Source organism: Bactrocera neohumeralis, chromosome 4, assembly GCF_024586455.1.
Source record: "Bactrocera neohumeralis isolate Rockhampton chromosome 4, APGP_CSIRO_Bneo_wtdbg2-racon-allhic-juicebox.fasta_v2, whole genome shotgun sequence".
In the NCBI taxonomy this organism is placed as follows: Eukaryota; Metazoa; Arthropoda; class Insecta; order Diptera; family Tephritidae; genus Bactrocera; species Bactrocera neohumeralis.
In genome coordinates, this window is record NC_065921.1 from 28,514,137 (window position 1) to 28,531,448 (window position 17,312).

The following is a 17,312-nucleotide window of genomic DNA, read 5'->3' on the forward strand; positions in this document are numbered from 1 at the left end:
AGTCTTAAAGCTAAGTGCCATGTCTATGGCCTGATTTTTTTATGAAAATATAAAAATTAAATATATTATTTGTATATTTATACACAATAAATGACATTTGAGAGTTTGTTTAATTTTTTGGTTTTGTTTACTATTACTTCATTTTCATTCGAATTATTGACAGAATATTAACTTCCCTTTCCATTTAGTAATTAATTTGAGCCATTTATATTTCCTACTGGGTATCTATACATACATACATATACGATTGTTTATGCATAACAATATATTTGGAGTATTTGGCCGTAAAAACAACTTAAAATTAATGTGCCATATTTTAATAAAGATGTCAATTGAAATTGATTAGATGTTGTTTTCACGCCGTTTTTAATTGACAACACGCACTACTAAAGCTTGCTCACTCTTATCTGCGATAATTGTTATTGTAAATACTACAAATTAATAACAATTTAAATTTATTTATTCATATAACACTAGAAGGTGTTTTTGTAAATAGATATTCATGTAGATCCCCCAGAGGTGGTCTAGTGACTGATCTCCAGAGCATTCTTAAATTATGGAAGGAACACTTCTCCAGCCTGCTGAATGGCAGTGAAAACATAACACCTGGAGATGGTGAACCCGATTCTCCAATCGATGACGATGGAGCAGACATTCCATTTGCCGACCATGAGGAAGTTTGAATAGCAATTAGCCGTCTGAAAAACAACAAAGCGGGGGCCTATGGATTGCCGGCCGAGCTGTTCAAATACGGCGGAACTGATAAGCAGAATGCATTAGCTTCTTTGTAGTATATGGTCGAGCGAAAGCATGCCCAACGATAGGAAATTAAGTGTGCTCTGCCCAAAAAAGAAGGGCTCTCAATCAGCGCCAACTACCGTGGTATAAGCCTCCTCAACATCGCATATAAGAATCTACTTGTATAGAGCGTACTATATGAAAGACCCACCATCAACAAACTGATTGGACCTTATCAGTGTGGCTTTAGCCCTGGAAAATCAACAACTGACCAGATATTCACCATGCGCCAAATCTTGGAAAAGACCCATGGAAAGAGGGTTGACACACACCACCTCTTCGTTGATTTCAAAGTTGCTTTTGACGGCACGAAAAGAAGGTGCTTAAACCTATTCTTGGAGAAAATAATTCGAGATGCAGATCTGAATAGAGAAGTTGCAATCTTCTACAAGAGTGTACAACTGCTGGTGTATACCGATGATATTAATGTCATTGACCTCAACATCCGCGCCGTTAGTTCTGCTTTCTTCAGACTGGATAAGGAAGCGAAGCAAATGGATCTGGTAGTGAACGAGGTCAAGACGAAATATCTCCTTTTATCAAACAAACAGTCGTCACACTCGCGGTTTGCCTACCATGTCACTGTTGACAGTCACAACTTTGAACTCGTAGATAATTTCGTCTGTCTTGGAACCATTATTAACGACAACAACAATGTCATTGAGAAGTAAAATCCTCTCTCGACGAACAAAAACCAAACTCTATAAGTCACTCACTGCTATATGGTGCAGAGGCATAGACAATGACAACATCTGATGAGTTCTGCGGAAGATTTAAAGTCCTTTGCGCATTGGCAACGGCGAATACCGATCTTCGATAGAACGATGAGCTGTACGAGAAATACGACGAAATTGACATAGTTCAGCGAATTAAGAGACAGCGGCTCCGTTGGCTGGGACATGTCGTCCGAATGAATGAAAACACTTCAGCTCTGAGAGTATTCGTCGCAGTACCCGCCGGGGGAAGCAGATAAAGAGGAAGACATCCACTCCGTTGGAAAGACCAGATGGAGAAGCACTTGTATACACTTGGAATCTCCAATTAGTGCCAAACAGAGGAAGAACGACTGAAGCGGTGTTGTAAATTCCGCTATTACCGAAAAGCGGTGTCTACGCCAGTAAAGAAGAAGAAGAAAACTGCTGCTAGAGATCCCATAAATACAGATCAGTTAATGATACCCCCTCGGGGGTAGAAAATATACCCTATACAGTTGATTTGTGTTGTAGTTTAAAGTTAATCCGATAATACCAAATCGGATTAATCGTTGTAAGAGCTTTCGCTGGCATTAATCACTATAAAAAATTTACCGATTTTTAACGGTACAATTGAAAAATCGTTGACTAATTTTTGCGCGATACTATATGCATTGAAACAGATATACAATGTATAATAGCACGAAATGTTATTGTTGTAAGCGGTTAAAATGTACATATACATACATATATTTGCATATAAGAATGTTGAGTAAAAAGTTAAATTAATAGCGTAAATTTCTCAAGAGGTGATTTGTGATGTTCGCCAAGTTAATTGGGTTCAATGCCAAATATTTCGTGCTACAAACGATTATAGGTACATAATAACATGCATATGTACATATGTATATGTATTTATGTAAATATATATGTATGTACATAGCAATTGTTTCAATCAGCTGGTGCACTGTAAAAAGCACACTCATGAACTCTCTTGAAGCACTTTTTTTATTTCGAAAATAAGTATACTTTGTTCTGCAAATGAATTTCAATATACATACATACATATGTATATTTAAAAATTTTTTTTTAATTTTCTATATATGTACATACTCTTATTAATATGCATTTTTTCTTCATATTTTATGCAATCTCTTTGGCTTTTTATATTATATATCGCATATGCATCAGCTTATACATAGTATATACAAGTATAATATAATGTATTTCATATTTTTTCAAGTTGGCGTTTCCTTGACGAGTTCATTGCATTTTCATTGTTCTCTTAACGGCTTTTCGAAATTGTACAATTTTTTACAACGAATATTTCATATTCTAAATATATTTTACTCAGCTGTGGGCGTATGCCGTTCATTGCAATGCACGCTAATGTATACGTAAATGCACTATACGTGTGTAAGTCTATGCATTTGTACAGTGAAACCTGTTATAAATAAACTCTACAATCTGTGCTTCAAATTGTTTAAACCAAGAGTCTAAAATATATGTTTACTATATAAAATTAATAAATAAAATATTATAAAAGCATTATTATTATTTTTAAATACATATTTTGGATTGAACTACGGTAATTTTGCGAAAGAAAAGTTGAGAAGTTACTTCGCTTTTTTAAAATTTCTTGTATACTATTTACCAAATCCATTCTGATAAGCCAGAGTCGGCACAAAAACAATTTTTACTTTTCACCTTAGGGCATTTCTGATGGGATTCTAGGTTAAGTCTTTCACTTTCAGACTCACACTTTCTAGTCGTAGAGAAATGCTTGCTTATGTTAGAAATCCTGAATGGAACAGTTAGCAGTTTGTCTGCTGTCTGAAGTTAAATGTAATATCCCGTTTCACTTTTCGAGGCAGTTTAGAACCATACTGTTAAAATCTTCTAGATCAAATTTTGAACTTAACGAACCATTCCGTCACTAATGTCATGATTTTAATTCTCGCTCCTGCACGAGTTTTAAATTTAAAAGACCATATTGCTTTTTCCAATAAATAAAATCATAAAAATTTTTTATAACGTATTTTTAATCTTAGCTGTTGATATTTTTGGTTCTGTAGCTGAACAGTTTTAGATCTCGACACTTAAAAACTCGCTTGCGTCGCGTCGGTTGGCCGGGAGGAGGGTATTAATCTTAATGATTTGAAAAATGCCCGATTGTTTATTTCTCTTTGAGTTTCTTCATCTATTTGCCTCTACCTTAAGGCTTTAATGAGATTCACGGCTTCGAAAAAAAAAACAATTTTTTTATTGTCTTATTTAATTCTATAACATCAATAAAATATTGTCGTAAATTGTCAAAATAAGCTGAATAATAGTTTTGGAGATACAGCCTTGAACGTATTTTTCTTATAATTGTGAATATTTGTGCTTAGAATGAATAAAATCGGATGAAAATTCGCTCCAGACTCCATATGACTCCAGGCCTTATGTACCTGATGGTACTTCCTTGGAAGTTGCAAGAATATGAAATGTTCGGTTATACCCGAAATTATCTCTTCCTTATTTGTTATTGTTACTTTTGAAGATCCTGTAAGAAGTTCTGCTGTCAACGCAGAATGAAAGGAATATATGAAAAGGTAGTGATCAAAGGACTAGTGAAAATTTTGTTTTTTGAAGTTACATATTATTAAAATTCTTTAAGCAACCCAAATAGTTTGTGTTGCCATCTCCGATTCGGATTCGTGCTTCAACTATTTCACTGTCTTCTTTTCGAGATATTTTAATGTTTCTTCCGTTCCTCTTAACATAGAAAGCATAGATCTTCTATTACATTATACTTATTTAGAAAAAGAAATTGTTCTCTTCTCTTTAAAAACCTTAAGAAGTAACTTCGTCTAGAGGAGTTAGAGTACAGAAAGAGATCGGCATGTGAAGTAGGGAGACAGGGCTAATAAATAAAATATTTTTTATGAAAAGAAATAACGAACGACACTCAATCTAACTGTCGAAACGTCAAATCAAATATTATAAATTTTAGAACTACACTAGTTTGAATGCATAGGAAGAGAAGGAAACGTAAGCAATGAGCAATAACTTTAGTGAGTTTATTTTAGTATGTAATATTTTCGGAAACTTGGCATTGGTGCCCATAAAGAGGTGTTTCACTGTATACACATACATATGTATATATATATATTTGTGTGTGCCGCACAAAACCATAAACATACATAAGTATATAAAAGCAAAACTGAATACCATATATTTACGTATAATTTCAAGAACTCTTTGGTATTTTTTTTCAAAGCTGCAGAAAACGCACCGTCAGACGCATAACAACGATCTGATCAATTTTTAGACACAATCAAACGCTTCCTTCTGCCGTTCAATGCAAATATACATACATATGCATATGTATACTATGTACATATGTACATATGTACACGAGTGTGAAAACATGCTCTTCAAATATTAATTAATTTTGGTTGTTGGTCATAATCAGCGTACTTTGTTTTGCCACTTTTAACTAGCCAAGATAAAGATCTGATTTATAATGTACAGAAATACATATCTATACTGTATGTATGTATATATATGTACATATAGTACATCTGTGTCTGTAGATTACCACCAGCGGTCAGCAACTGAAAACCCGCAACACTTCAGCATTCTACAAAGAATATGACTTTAGAACTAACTTTACTTTGTTTTTGTAGTTGTTGTTTTAGTTTGTTTTCAATTTTTTCAAGGTATGGCGTTGCTCACGATTTATGAACAATATCAGTAATTTATTATTAACAAATCTACTTTTATGCGTTCATACATACATATGTATGTATGTATGTATGTGTGTACTGTTTACTTGAACTTCCTTAATTATTTTCGATTTTGCACTTACACTTGCTCGGCCATTGTTGTTTGGAACGTTGTTTTTCACTTTTGTGCGTGAATTGGTCAAAAACAGTTTTAGGTAATAATGGACCTAACCAAAAAGTTATCCACACAGCGTTGCAGCAATGATTACGAGCGATTTTGTTTGCACTGAAAGCGTTTTTGTATGAAATTCGTTTTGCGTTCTGTGTGTTTTTGTAAGAAGCGTCTAAAGCGGTGAATACTTTGCAACCGTATGATTTGAATTTTGTTGCTCTCCGCAGACTCGTGCGGCAAAAGCGCAAGCAATATACGTAACCGTTATGTATGTATATATGCATTGCATTTACATATGCAAATATGTTTTCCTTTTTTGTTGTATACATATGTAAATATGTGTATTGGAACATGCATTATATCTATTTGTTTGTTTGTTTTTGTTTACACCCAAAACAAAAGCACTGCTGCATTCAAGATGGCGCTGCTTTCTTTGTTGACGTTGAACTGCATACTATATAAGCTAGCGGATTAATGAGTTAGGCATTGACCTTTGCTTGCCAATATTTTATTGTGTGGGAAACCTATGAATAGGCAAGCGAAGGAACTCCCTTATATTGAGATCAGATTTGATTGAGGATGCCAAAAATCATAGAGGGAAGTACATAAGTATGTACATGAGTATATAGCTTATGGAACTCTGTTATATTATGTGTTGTTATACGTATTCTATTCTATAATGACTCATATACTGCTATTGGACCAAGTTATCAATAGTTGGTATTTTGAATTTCAACAGGCATAAATCCAAATTTCTGTTGGAACTTGTGTACTTCGTTATCAGAAAGCTGGTTGACACCAGTTTTGGTTTGCTTTATTAATATCACACAAATCCATTGGATAAAAATTTATTTAAAGTATATAATATGTATTACATGGGCTGAAAGATCTTTAGTCTAATAATGAAAGAACGTTTTTTGCATAAAAATATGGGTTTATTCTTCGGCATAATCTCCAACTAGAGCAGTACATTTGCTGTAATTTCAATATGGGTTCGACGGCGTGCAGGTTCGAACTCTTCAAAGCAGTCGTTTGTTACCGTTCTTGACCTCGTCTTTGAGTGAAATTTTGTTTTAGCTTCTGGAAAAAAATCACTAGGGCTCCAAAAAACGTCAATCGTTTCGTATTGAAATGCTGAGAAAATATTCGTGTAATGACAGCAGGGGCTTGTGGCGAAAATGTGTACTAGCCTTGAACTCATTAACAGTGTGTTAACAGCCTTTTACGAAAGCGCATGTACCGATGGTGAACCAGCGCCGGAAAAGCTTCCGAGAAATCCGGCTATCTGGTAGTAGAACACAAGGGGATATGGGAGCACCGACCCACTCCCCTTCTACCGATAACGGTTCTAGGGTACCTTTCCTTGGTTGCTCATCAGCTTTGCAATTTTCTGCAATTCCGCTATGGCCGCACCCTTACCAGTCTTATGACAAAGACACTCGATGCTATTGATAGCTAGGTTAGGCACTCCACGACCAACCTGAGCAATGCAAATGGGTTCGAGGTTAGTATCGTCGCTCTGCTATCTAAGTGAATGGTCACTTCTCGGTAATAGTCAAGAAGTCTGCAGGTGGAGTTGATAAGGGCTCCTGGCAATAAACACCTCCACTAACCTTCCCCCCAGCTTTGAAGAAGCTAACTGCGCACCTCTTTCAACGGCTCTTTCCCACCAACAACTTCTTCGTCGGTACAAGGGTAGAGAAGGTGCCGTCTTGGTGACTCCATGATCCAAGTGATCCGGTATGAAGTCACGGTGTGTGAGGACATCCGAGTGTTCAGATACGTGTTCTTTTAAGAACCCAGATTCTCCGAGTTTGATAGCAACTTTTGCAGCTATACACCTTCCGACGATGTTTACGGGCACTATGTGCAAGAGGGCTTTAAGTGCCATGATTGGAGTGAACCTTAGTGCACCACAAATGCTGATGAGCGCCACCCGCTGAACGCTCTCGAGTTTCTTTGCAAGTGTGGTCTTTTATAGATCCCTCCACCACCTAAAGACTCCATAGAACATAATGGGCTTGACTATGTTGTCATTGCCAATGACTCCTCTACAGCAGTATAAGGCAATCGATGCCTTGATGGTTGATCTTAATATTATTATTTCGGACATGCAAAACGTAGTAATGAAACCAAGTGAGCCTATGACCTATGCTACTCGTTTATGTTAATAAAATAGCAAATTTGGTTGTAATGCGTTCTGTTTTTTTCGAATAGTGCATGTTGAATTATTTCATAACAGTTTTCAATTAAAGATTTATAACACCTGAAGGTATTTTCCCGGCTTTAATCCATGCAAGTTGTGAGAGTATAAAATATTCGTCTATACTCGAACTTGGTCCCTACTTAATTCTGATTTTGGGACTAAAAATTAATTTCTAAATTTTTAATACCGATTTTGTAGTTAAAAATTGTAATTACAAAGCTGCAGCCCGGATATATGTATGTACATTAGAGTGGGTCAATTTTTTTTTGACAAAGCGGTTATCAAAATAAAATATTCGAAAATTTCGTATATTGTATTTTGTAAAAAAAAAAAATCCAATTCCTATACTCGACTTGTTTTGTAGCTCGAAAATTAGTCAAATTTGGTATGTGATATTTAAGCAGAAAATTCACAGATTTTAAAAATTTTTAATACCGATTTTGTATTTTACATCTTGAGTTTGGTATTCGGTGTTGTATTGAATTTCTGCTGTTATTTTATTTGTTTGCTATGATTTTATCATCAGAGAAAGCAAAGCAAGTTAATAAAACAAGAATCGCTTTATACATCCGAAGTTTTTCACCTAAGGAAGAAGTGTTTCTAGCGTCTTTTAATTATGGAGTCATCCCCTATATCAATTAGTACTAAAGATATTACATTATCAAATCTCTCGGAATCATATTTGAAGCATATGTCAGATCCAAATTTTAGTGCTTTTGGTTTGCCAAGTGATTGCGATGTTTTAAAATATTTTTGAGTGGTCGGTCTAAAAAATTAATTCGTACGCATCTTTTACTCCACAAGGGGCGGATAAATTGATTGAAATTTGGAGCAAATTGAATATTAGCATAATGACGAAGAAAACCGTAATAAACAAGCTGAAAATCTTGCTCAACTCAATAACTCATATTTTGCACATTCAAAAAATGTTCTACTAACAATGCTTTTTGATGCCAGAAAGGAAGTGCGCCAGAGTGCTTTAAAAAAAATTTTGTACTATCGTGAAAAACTTTACGACCCAACAAAATTAAGAGCTTGTTAACTGCACTGATTATGTTGAGATGATAAACTTAGATAACAATAGCATTTTGTCGGAGCCGCCCTTCACTGCAAACATACCCTATGACCATTTGCTCGAATACATAGAATTTGACAATCCTCCACTTCCGGATCCACAAATTCCTCCACATATTCAAGGAACAGAGCGCTTTGTGCAACTGCTGACTAGCGTTTCACGTCGAACTATAGAAAAAAATCGCGATGGTGTTATGGCAGTCACGGTTGCAAGTCGAAACGCAACATCTAGGATGGACAGCAAACAAGACCTTAAAACTAATTAATTCTGAACTTTAGAAGTATATTATATTTTGTGTGTCGCTTAACAGTTAAGTTTTTGCTTTATATATAGATATAAAATGATATTGTTAACTGCAATACGATTTCGCGGAAGATGAAAGCTATTAAAGTTTGAATTTTATTTATTATTATTTTAATTTTTATGGGTGGATAGGTAAGATATACACACACCGACCACAGCGGCCAACGACCATACCACGCTGAATACATCGGTTCTCGTCCGATTTCATTTCATTTATTGAAAAAAAAAAACAAAATGAAAAGTTTCTCGTTAAAAACCGGAGGCTCCGTTTTGATTTTAGAGCCATGGTTTCTTGGGCAAATTTTCTTAGAATTCATCGTAGTTTACGATTTTGATAGCCGCTTGGTGCATTTTTTTTGCTCCATACAAATTGACCCACTCTAATGTACATATAGTTATGATGAACTATTGCATCCGAATTTTCACCTTTCTTAGTTTCTTTGAGTACTAAGATAATTAGATTGAAGAAGAGCGGGACGAGAGTTATGCGGTTTTGTAACACCATAATTAAATTCCAAAATGTTAACTGTTTATTTGTTGCCAATTGTAGGTGCACATGCACTTTTTTGTTTTTTGCTTTAAGGAAAATGCAACCTAAAAGAGGCACTAGCATGGCGCACTGTTGGAATATGAAAACTTAAAGTGTAATACATACATCTGTATATACTTATGTACATATATTGATCCTTAAGCGCAGCTAATTTCCATTTACCTCGTTTCTAGGCGTATTTCCTGGTATACCAACACCTTTAAGAGTTTAAAGAGTAGAATGTTCGGGGAAAGAGATCAACAATGGCTTCCAGTACTGCCGTTATTACGCTTTGTGCCGTAATTTATGGTATTAAAGTATGATGAAAAAAATATTACTTTTGACCACTGTTATCGGCTTTACCTTTGCACGATTATTGAAAGCAATTTCACAAATAATTCCACCTATTACGTTATATATACACACATACATGTGTACTTATGTACATAACTCCGAATTTACATATGTACATAAGTACATACATACATAGCTCAATACATGAAACTTTACTTACGCTCAACTTTAGGAAAATTCGATAAAGTCCGAAGTGACACAGCGGCAGTTTCTTCTCATGCACGACTTTAGTTTGCTAAAAATTTAAAATTGCATAATATTAGCTTTTGCTTTTAAACAGCGATTTGTTCGCTCTTTAATTCTTACCGTGGTGATTCGTTTCCTTTTCACAACCGAGCTGCTGCCTCTGTTGCTGAATATTTCATGGATTCGTAAGAATTGAAAAATTACACAAGAATTTTTATAATCACTAAATTTATTAGGAATCAGAGTTCGTATTAGTTTATATACATATTTATTTATTACAAATATTGGAAGTACACGTTTATTCGTATTTTATCGTAAATGTAATATTTTTGTGTGTTTTTTTCTTAATTTTTTTCTCTCAATTGTATTTGGGTTTTTGGCGACAACTAACTGTTAACTGCGTACAAAAGATTTGACTTTGAAGTCTCCTTTGGTAGCGACGACTACTGGCAAATAAAAGGTCGCGTGAATTGTTGCAATGCTATTGAGCGCCCAACCACCCCCATTTTGGACATTGCGCAGGCACGTAATGCGCATTATCCTCTCGCATGCGTTCCACTTGCAATCCAATGTTTATATAATACCGCTTCGCTGCGTGGAGGAATAGGTTTTAAATTTTATAGACATTGTAAATAAAAATATGTACATATGTACATATGTAAATATGTGGTAGCAACGTAGAGTAAAGTAGAGCTTGATAATGATTATTGTTACTAGTGACGATTGTTTTTAAGTGGGGAACTATTATATAGTTGATACTGGATCAAAATCATTTTGATCCTCAGACTCCGACATTACAAAATGTCGTTTTTAATCTTCGCCTATCTTATACCTTAGACATCTTGTAATGTCGTAGTCTGAAGATCCAAATGATTTCGAACAATTTCTCTCTAGCTTTGTTAGTAGAGCACTGTGTCCGATTTATATTAACTTCAGAACGTTATTTTTAAAAGGCCAATCAACTGGGATCTTTCCCCAAAAAGCTTCACCTGTTGCCGCTCTCTTACCTCTGGCTGCGCCATTAATTCGTTAATACTTTGTGTACTTGATGCCTACTTTGTGTTTTCTTCCTGATCCTAGAGAACTATGCAAACTTACCAAGCTATTTTGCTGCTACATATTAGTGAGTTCTATATTCTCAATTTTATTCAATTTTACATCTTTATTATACACCGAGAGCCTTGGTATGATTCCTAAAGCAGAAGAAAAAGATTTATTACACTCGTATAACAAGAAATGTTTCTTTAAATTCACCTGTCATCATTGACATATCTACTCTTTGTCAGTCAGCGGAGTCTTGGGATCCAAATGATAGTAAATTACAGACGAAAATCTAGGTTTGTCTAGCGGGAGTCATTAATACCTGCACAAATAGGGTCAGTAGCAGGCCTCATTCCTATTTATCCGGACTACTATAACACTTCTCTTGATAGAATGTAAGAACTTTTAGTAGAAAAAAAAACAAAAATTTAGATATAAGCTCTAAGCCTGGATCAACTCAGCATATTCTAGTTATTATTTCGGGGATTAAGCTCATAACGACATGTAAAACATATAAGTATAAAAAAGCTAAAAAATCGAGGCAAAGTCATCGCTTAGCCGCTTTTTTCTATACAATTGATACCCTATATCTTCTTCTTGTTCCTGAAACTTAAAAGCAAAAGTTCTTCGGAACTCTTAAATATTTGAATTTCAACGAACTTTCCGTTGAACAGAAAGTTTTCTATTTCAGTATCAAAGTATGTAAACTTCAATTTCGTTTCATCAAGTTTTTGGTAAAAATTTATATTTTTTCTAAAGTAATCAAGTTTTTAGTAAGAATCAATATTTTTTACTATATATTACTACTTTAGATCCTTATTTTATTTAACCAAGTGCTAGTTACTTGATTTTATTGGTTCCATTATCATTAAATTATATATTTAAAATCCGGATTTATTTGTGTATTATCGATAAATATATTATCGATATATACATACATATATATATATATATATATATATTTTAAATTACTATCTTTCTAAAAATATTTTTTTTAGAAAGCTGTAACTTAATAGTTTGCACAAACTTTATGAAAAAGAATAAAGTCGTATGTGCACCCTGTGTCGAGAATGCAACCATGTATAAACGTGGTATTCGAATTTCGAAGTGCACTAATAAATTTCGGCGACGTCATTTCGACTTTCGAACCAACATCTACCTATTTGGTGTGGTAGTGCGATTACTATTATTTCATTTCCAATTCTTGAATCGTTCAAAACTTCATCACTTATATACGGTGCTTATTGTAGTTTTATACAATTTAAACGCAAATAAAGAAAACTAAAAATATAGAAATAATATAATGGCTGCCGAAGGAGAGGTTAAACTTTACTCACGCGAGGAAATCTCAAAACACAATTCAAACAAAAACACTTGGATGATAATCCATAATAACGTGTACGATGTGACTGAATTTTTAAATGAGGTAAGTAGGTACGAATAATTAACCGAAGTAGAAAAAAAAATAGACGTAGGGTTCAGGTCAATGTGCATAAAAATTTCAATAATATGCACAGTGTCGCATATTGCGCCATAATTGCCGATCTCCGCTCATTATTGAACTTGAAATGAATATTTTATGATAGCGGTTGTACAAAACAAAACTAGTAAATTTTATATAAAGAAATGTGTATGTGTTTGTTAACATGTTGCGCTCAAGTGTTTACGCTTCCAATCTTTAAGTTCATGAGCACATATTCAGTAACTTGTGGATCTACATATAAATATTATATACGTATGTATATTAAGAGAGGAGAATAATTATAGTAAAGCAAAAACAGATGATTTGATGTATTTAGTTTTAAGCGCGTATTTAATATTTTTTTTTGTTAGACTTGATTAATTATACATGCATGTTTATTCACAAGGAATATTATTAGGAACTTATTTTACAGTTTCACTCCACATCTCGTACATCTATGACTAGTTTACGAAATGTGTATTTTAATGTGTAGAATACCGATGTGTATGCGTGCTAATAATCACATCACATTAGTCAGCTAGTCAGTTAAATTGTTATCATTGCTGTATCATTGTCATAATACTGTAGTGTGCCACAGCGACAAAACTCGATAAGTATTCTAGATTAATATTTGTACCTTTTTCAGCTCTTCGGTACAAAGTTTCCAACAACATTTTTGTTAAATTTATAGTGTTATTAATAATGCCTATACTTCAAACTGACGCTATTTCTCAAGTGAAATTGTAAATATTGAATTAATTTGGTATTCACAACAGCAAAGTTATTTCATTTACAATTTGCACGTCATACATTTCCCTACTAATTAATTGATAAACGGCTGTCAGTTCATTTTATTTACTAGCACTCATTTTTTGCACTTTTTATATAAAATAAATATACAAATATAAAGTAATTTTTACATTTTTTTTGTATAAAATAAATATACATACAAATATAAAGCTACAAATATCGTTTTGAAGGTTTTGCACAACCGCATTTGCATTTCGCATCACATTCGTTTTACCTACCTAATATTTGTTGCTTTATACACGTTATATTTTGGATTAGTATGTCAAAAACTCTCAAACTCTTTTTCTCTTTGCTTACTATATATTTTATAATAATTGTGCTTTTATGCATGACTAAGTATTTTGCTGCTGAACTATATTTAAAACTTATGTTAAGGTAGCTCCTTATGTATCTTATCAATTTAAAATGTACACAAGTGTTATATAAGTTTGCGCTTATCAAAATCGGTCGAAAATGTTCATGTCATCGCCGGCTCTTATACACATATGTAGTAAACGATCTTATCAATTCAAAATATACATAAGTGTTATATAAGTTTATGCATATTGATGTCGGCCTAAATTCTTCAAGTCATCGCCGGCTCTTACACACATGTGTAGTATAAGGTAAATAAAACAGCTGGTGATGTTTAAAGTAATAGGCTATGTATTTGAAAACTATACATAAATTTATATGAATATACTTAGTAATGTTATTATATTTGTTTTGCACTCGTTCTATTGTGCTATTGTGGTTTCTAATCAAATGTTGATTAGATAAGGACAAATTTGCATTCACGATTTAATTCAAATGGTTTAATCAATTACATGATAGCTGGTAGTTAGAAATTTTATTTATGTAGTATTGACACGTATTTTTTTAAGCATATTTTGATGTATATTAGTATTTCATACGTTCATAAATTTTCAATTATTAATTGTTTAGCCTGATTTTTAAAATTTCCATAGATATTTTATTTCTTATTTGCCACATCCGCTAGAAGTGGAAATATTTTACATATTGTCTCCATGTTATACATATGCACATACATATTTTACAAAGCGTTAGGTATGGCGACAAAATAAAATGCAAATATCCAGACAAAGTTCAGGTGAAGAAAAGAGTAAAGAAAACTAAGCAACAAACAAAACACATACAAAATGGAAGTATTTATATATCGGCCTAATAACTTTTCATCTCAAGTTCAATAGGAGCACATCTATATACATATATCCATCCATGAGTAAATGTATAAACACATAATGAAAAAATGTTTGCATATTTTTAAGAGCAAACTATTCAAATTCATATGTACATGCATACATATATATTTAACATACACGTGTTGGAGTTTTGCCACGCTATTACGGCGCGTTTTAGATTATTGTGCCTATTGTTGAATAAAACATTTCTGTCTTAAAGTTGAACTATTATTCAAATTGCTACTTCAATACAGACAATACTCAATTGTATTGTATTTATTTGTTTATACATTTTTTCTTTGTATTTCACTTGCTTTAATGTTAAATTTAATATTCTAGCATCCCGGTGGAGAAGAAGTGCTGATCGAACAAGGCGGCAAAGAAGCTACAGAGAATTTCGAAGATGTCGGTCACAGCTCTGATGCGCGCGAAATGATGAAAAAATACAAAATCGGCGAACTAGTCGAATCCGAACGTACGAATGTGCCTCAGAAGAGCGAACCCTCATGGAACGCGGATCAGAAAACAGAAGACTCATCGATGCGTTCATGGCTAGTGCCATTGGTACTTGGTTTGGTGGCTACAATTTTATACAGATATTTCTTTAAAGTGTAAATTTTGCAAAAAAAAAGTAAACAAAAAAGCGTGCAAACAACAAATATTTTTACGATTAATTTCCTTCGTCGTTGCGTTGTAAAGTTTATTTAAGAAACCATTCCCTTTAATTAATTAGTAAAAGGAAGTGTCTGCATTTATGCCTAGAGATGCACAAAACCGTACCAAAACAGGAAGAATAATTTCAAAATATTTTGCATACAAATGAAAAGTGTATAATGGTTGCTGCTTGCTTAATAGATAAATTTTACCATATGTAATTTTTTAAAGAGAAAAATGTAAAAATTTATTATACATAGTATGTTTATATTCTATTGATGAGGAAATTATACAAATAAATATGTATAAGTACTTGGGTATATGTGTTTTGTGTTTTACTTTTATGAAATATTTAAATTTTATTGATTTCTCCGCTACGCTTCTGATATTATTCCGCTGTTCTTCAAAAATTTTAACATACTTTTAGGTGAATATGCTATATTTATATATTTTTCGGTATTGTATCAAAAATTGTATATTTACGATATAGTGAATATTCGATCTTTGAAAATATTCACTGCTAATTTTTGTCTTTTCAAAAAGTAAATTTTAGCTTAGAAAAATTGAAAATTTCCCACAGCTCTAAGAGCACTCTGCATGAATTTCGTTAAGGTAATAACGGCATTTCAGACACGATGATATTGTCTGCCAACCAGAAATCAGTCTCCATCGAAAAATGTCTTCTCATCTCGTACATTTCGGGCTTTCTCGGCGCTTTTTATTAAATTTTTTCTTTTATTTATTTATTTTATTATTTTGATTAATTAATTTTTATTTATTTATTTATTTGGTATTATTTTTATTTATATATTATTTTTAAATTAATTAGTTATTACTTAATTGTTTTTTTTTTAATATTTTTTATTTTTTAATTAAAAAAAAATTATATTTTTTAAAATTAATCTTTTTTATACTCTTACAATCATTTGCAACAGAGTATTATAGTTTTGTTCACCTAACGGTTGTACCTGTCACCTAAAACTAAGCGAGATAAATATAGGGTTATATACATATGTGTATATAAATGATCAGCATGACGAGAAAAGTTGAAATCCGATTGACTGTCTGTCTGTCCCTCCGTCAGTGCAAGCTGTAACTTGAGTAAAAATTGAGATATCTCGATGAAACTTGGGGTTATGTGGGTTCCTTAGTACAAAGAAAATTACGAGTTCGTAGATGAGCGTAATCGGACCACTGCCTCACAAATCTCCATTAACCGAAAGTCCCATAACTAAGCACTAAATTAAGATATAAAGAGGATCCCAGTAGCAAGAGGCATCTGTGGGCAAAATATTTTGAAAAAGTAGGGGTGCCCAAAATTGTGAAAACTGGACGATGGGAGTGGCACCGCCCACTTTTTGGTGAAATCCCATATCTTAGGACCCGACCAACCGATTTAGTACGTTGCACTCTTCTTAAATTCTTATGTCACATTGTGAAAATCGACGAAATCGGACAACAACCACGACTACTTCCCATATAACACAATTTTAAATTCCACTTGATTCGTTCAGTTTCCAGTAAACAAATCAAGAAGCAACTAATATAACGGGATACATCTTTGCACGAATAATATTATCAACTTATGACCAAAATTGAAAATAAGAGAGCGTGACTTTTTATATGTTCGATTATTATCAGCATTTTCAGAAATTAGGCTGACTTTACTATATATAATGGTTTTATGTCAAATTCCTGCAAATTGAATCGGACCAAGATATTCTTAGGCCCCATATGCTTAAAATAAAGATTTTCGAACTTCCGGTTGACATATATATGGCATTGTGTATATACATATTAATGTTTTATATTTTTATATCCCTCTGTCTGTCTATCAAGATATTTGGTCGTTGTTGTTGTAACGGGTACCTAGTCCTCATTAGGATGCTAAGGACTAGCTAAGTTGTCATCGAGGTCATCCAACGTTAGGCCCATGAGACGCGGCAGAGGGGTTTCAGATGAGTAGATGATGTCAAATACGAGGACTCGTTGTACGCTAGACAACCTTTTGTAGTCCGGAGTGCAGTGTTCTGATATGTCTTCCTCGTCTGCGTTTCACCGCATCCAGGCGACCATATTAATGCGGCGTAGTTAAGGACTGGCCGACCGATTGCCTGTATGTTGCCAACAACGGTTCTT

At 33.5% G+C, this 17,312-nt stretch overlaps 2 protein-coding genes across 3 annotated transcripts in view; one reads left to right on the forward strand and one right to left on the reverse strand.

Annotated features, from left to right (window-relative positions):
• The window catches only part of LOC126755936 (uncharacterized), a 33,615-nt gene extending 23,078 nt beyond the window's left edge, over positions 1 to 10,537 (reverse strand). The window contains exons 1-2 of one of the 2 annotated variants that reach the window (XM_050468669.1): positions 10,146 to 10,537; positions 10,000 to 10,074 (exon numbers count right to left, since the gene is read on the reverse strand). Coding sequence is in view for 1 of the 2 variants with exons in the window: in XM_050468668.1 (XP_050324625.1) it covers positions 5,344 to 5,357 (14 nt within the window). In the remaining variant the exon portion in view is untranslated. Of the gene's footprint in view, positions 1 to 5,343; positions 5,556 to 9,999; positions 10,075 to 10,145 lie in introns of those variants that run through there. The other variant, XM_050468668.1, reaches the window with a different exon arrangement.
• Positions 10,538 to 12,223: 1,686 nt separating this feature from the next.
• LOC126755941 (cytochrome b5) lies at positions 12,224 to 15,495 on the forward strand. Its single transcript, XM_050468675.1, has 2 exons — positions 12,224 to 12,492; positions 14,859 to 15,495. The coding sequence occupies exons 1-2, from the start codon at positions 12,370 to 12,372 to the stop codon at positions 15,132 to 15,134; spliced, it is 399 nt and encodes a 132-aa protein (XP_050324632.1). The 5' UTR covers positions 12,224 to 12,369; the 3' UTR covers positions 15,135 to 15,495.
• Positions 15,496 to 17,312: the final 1,817 nt, after the last annotated feature.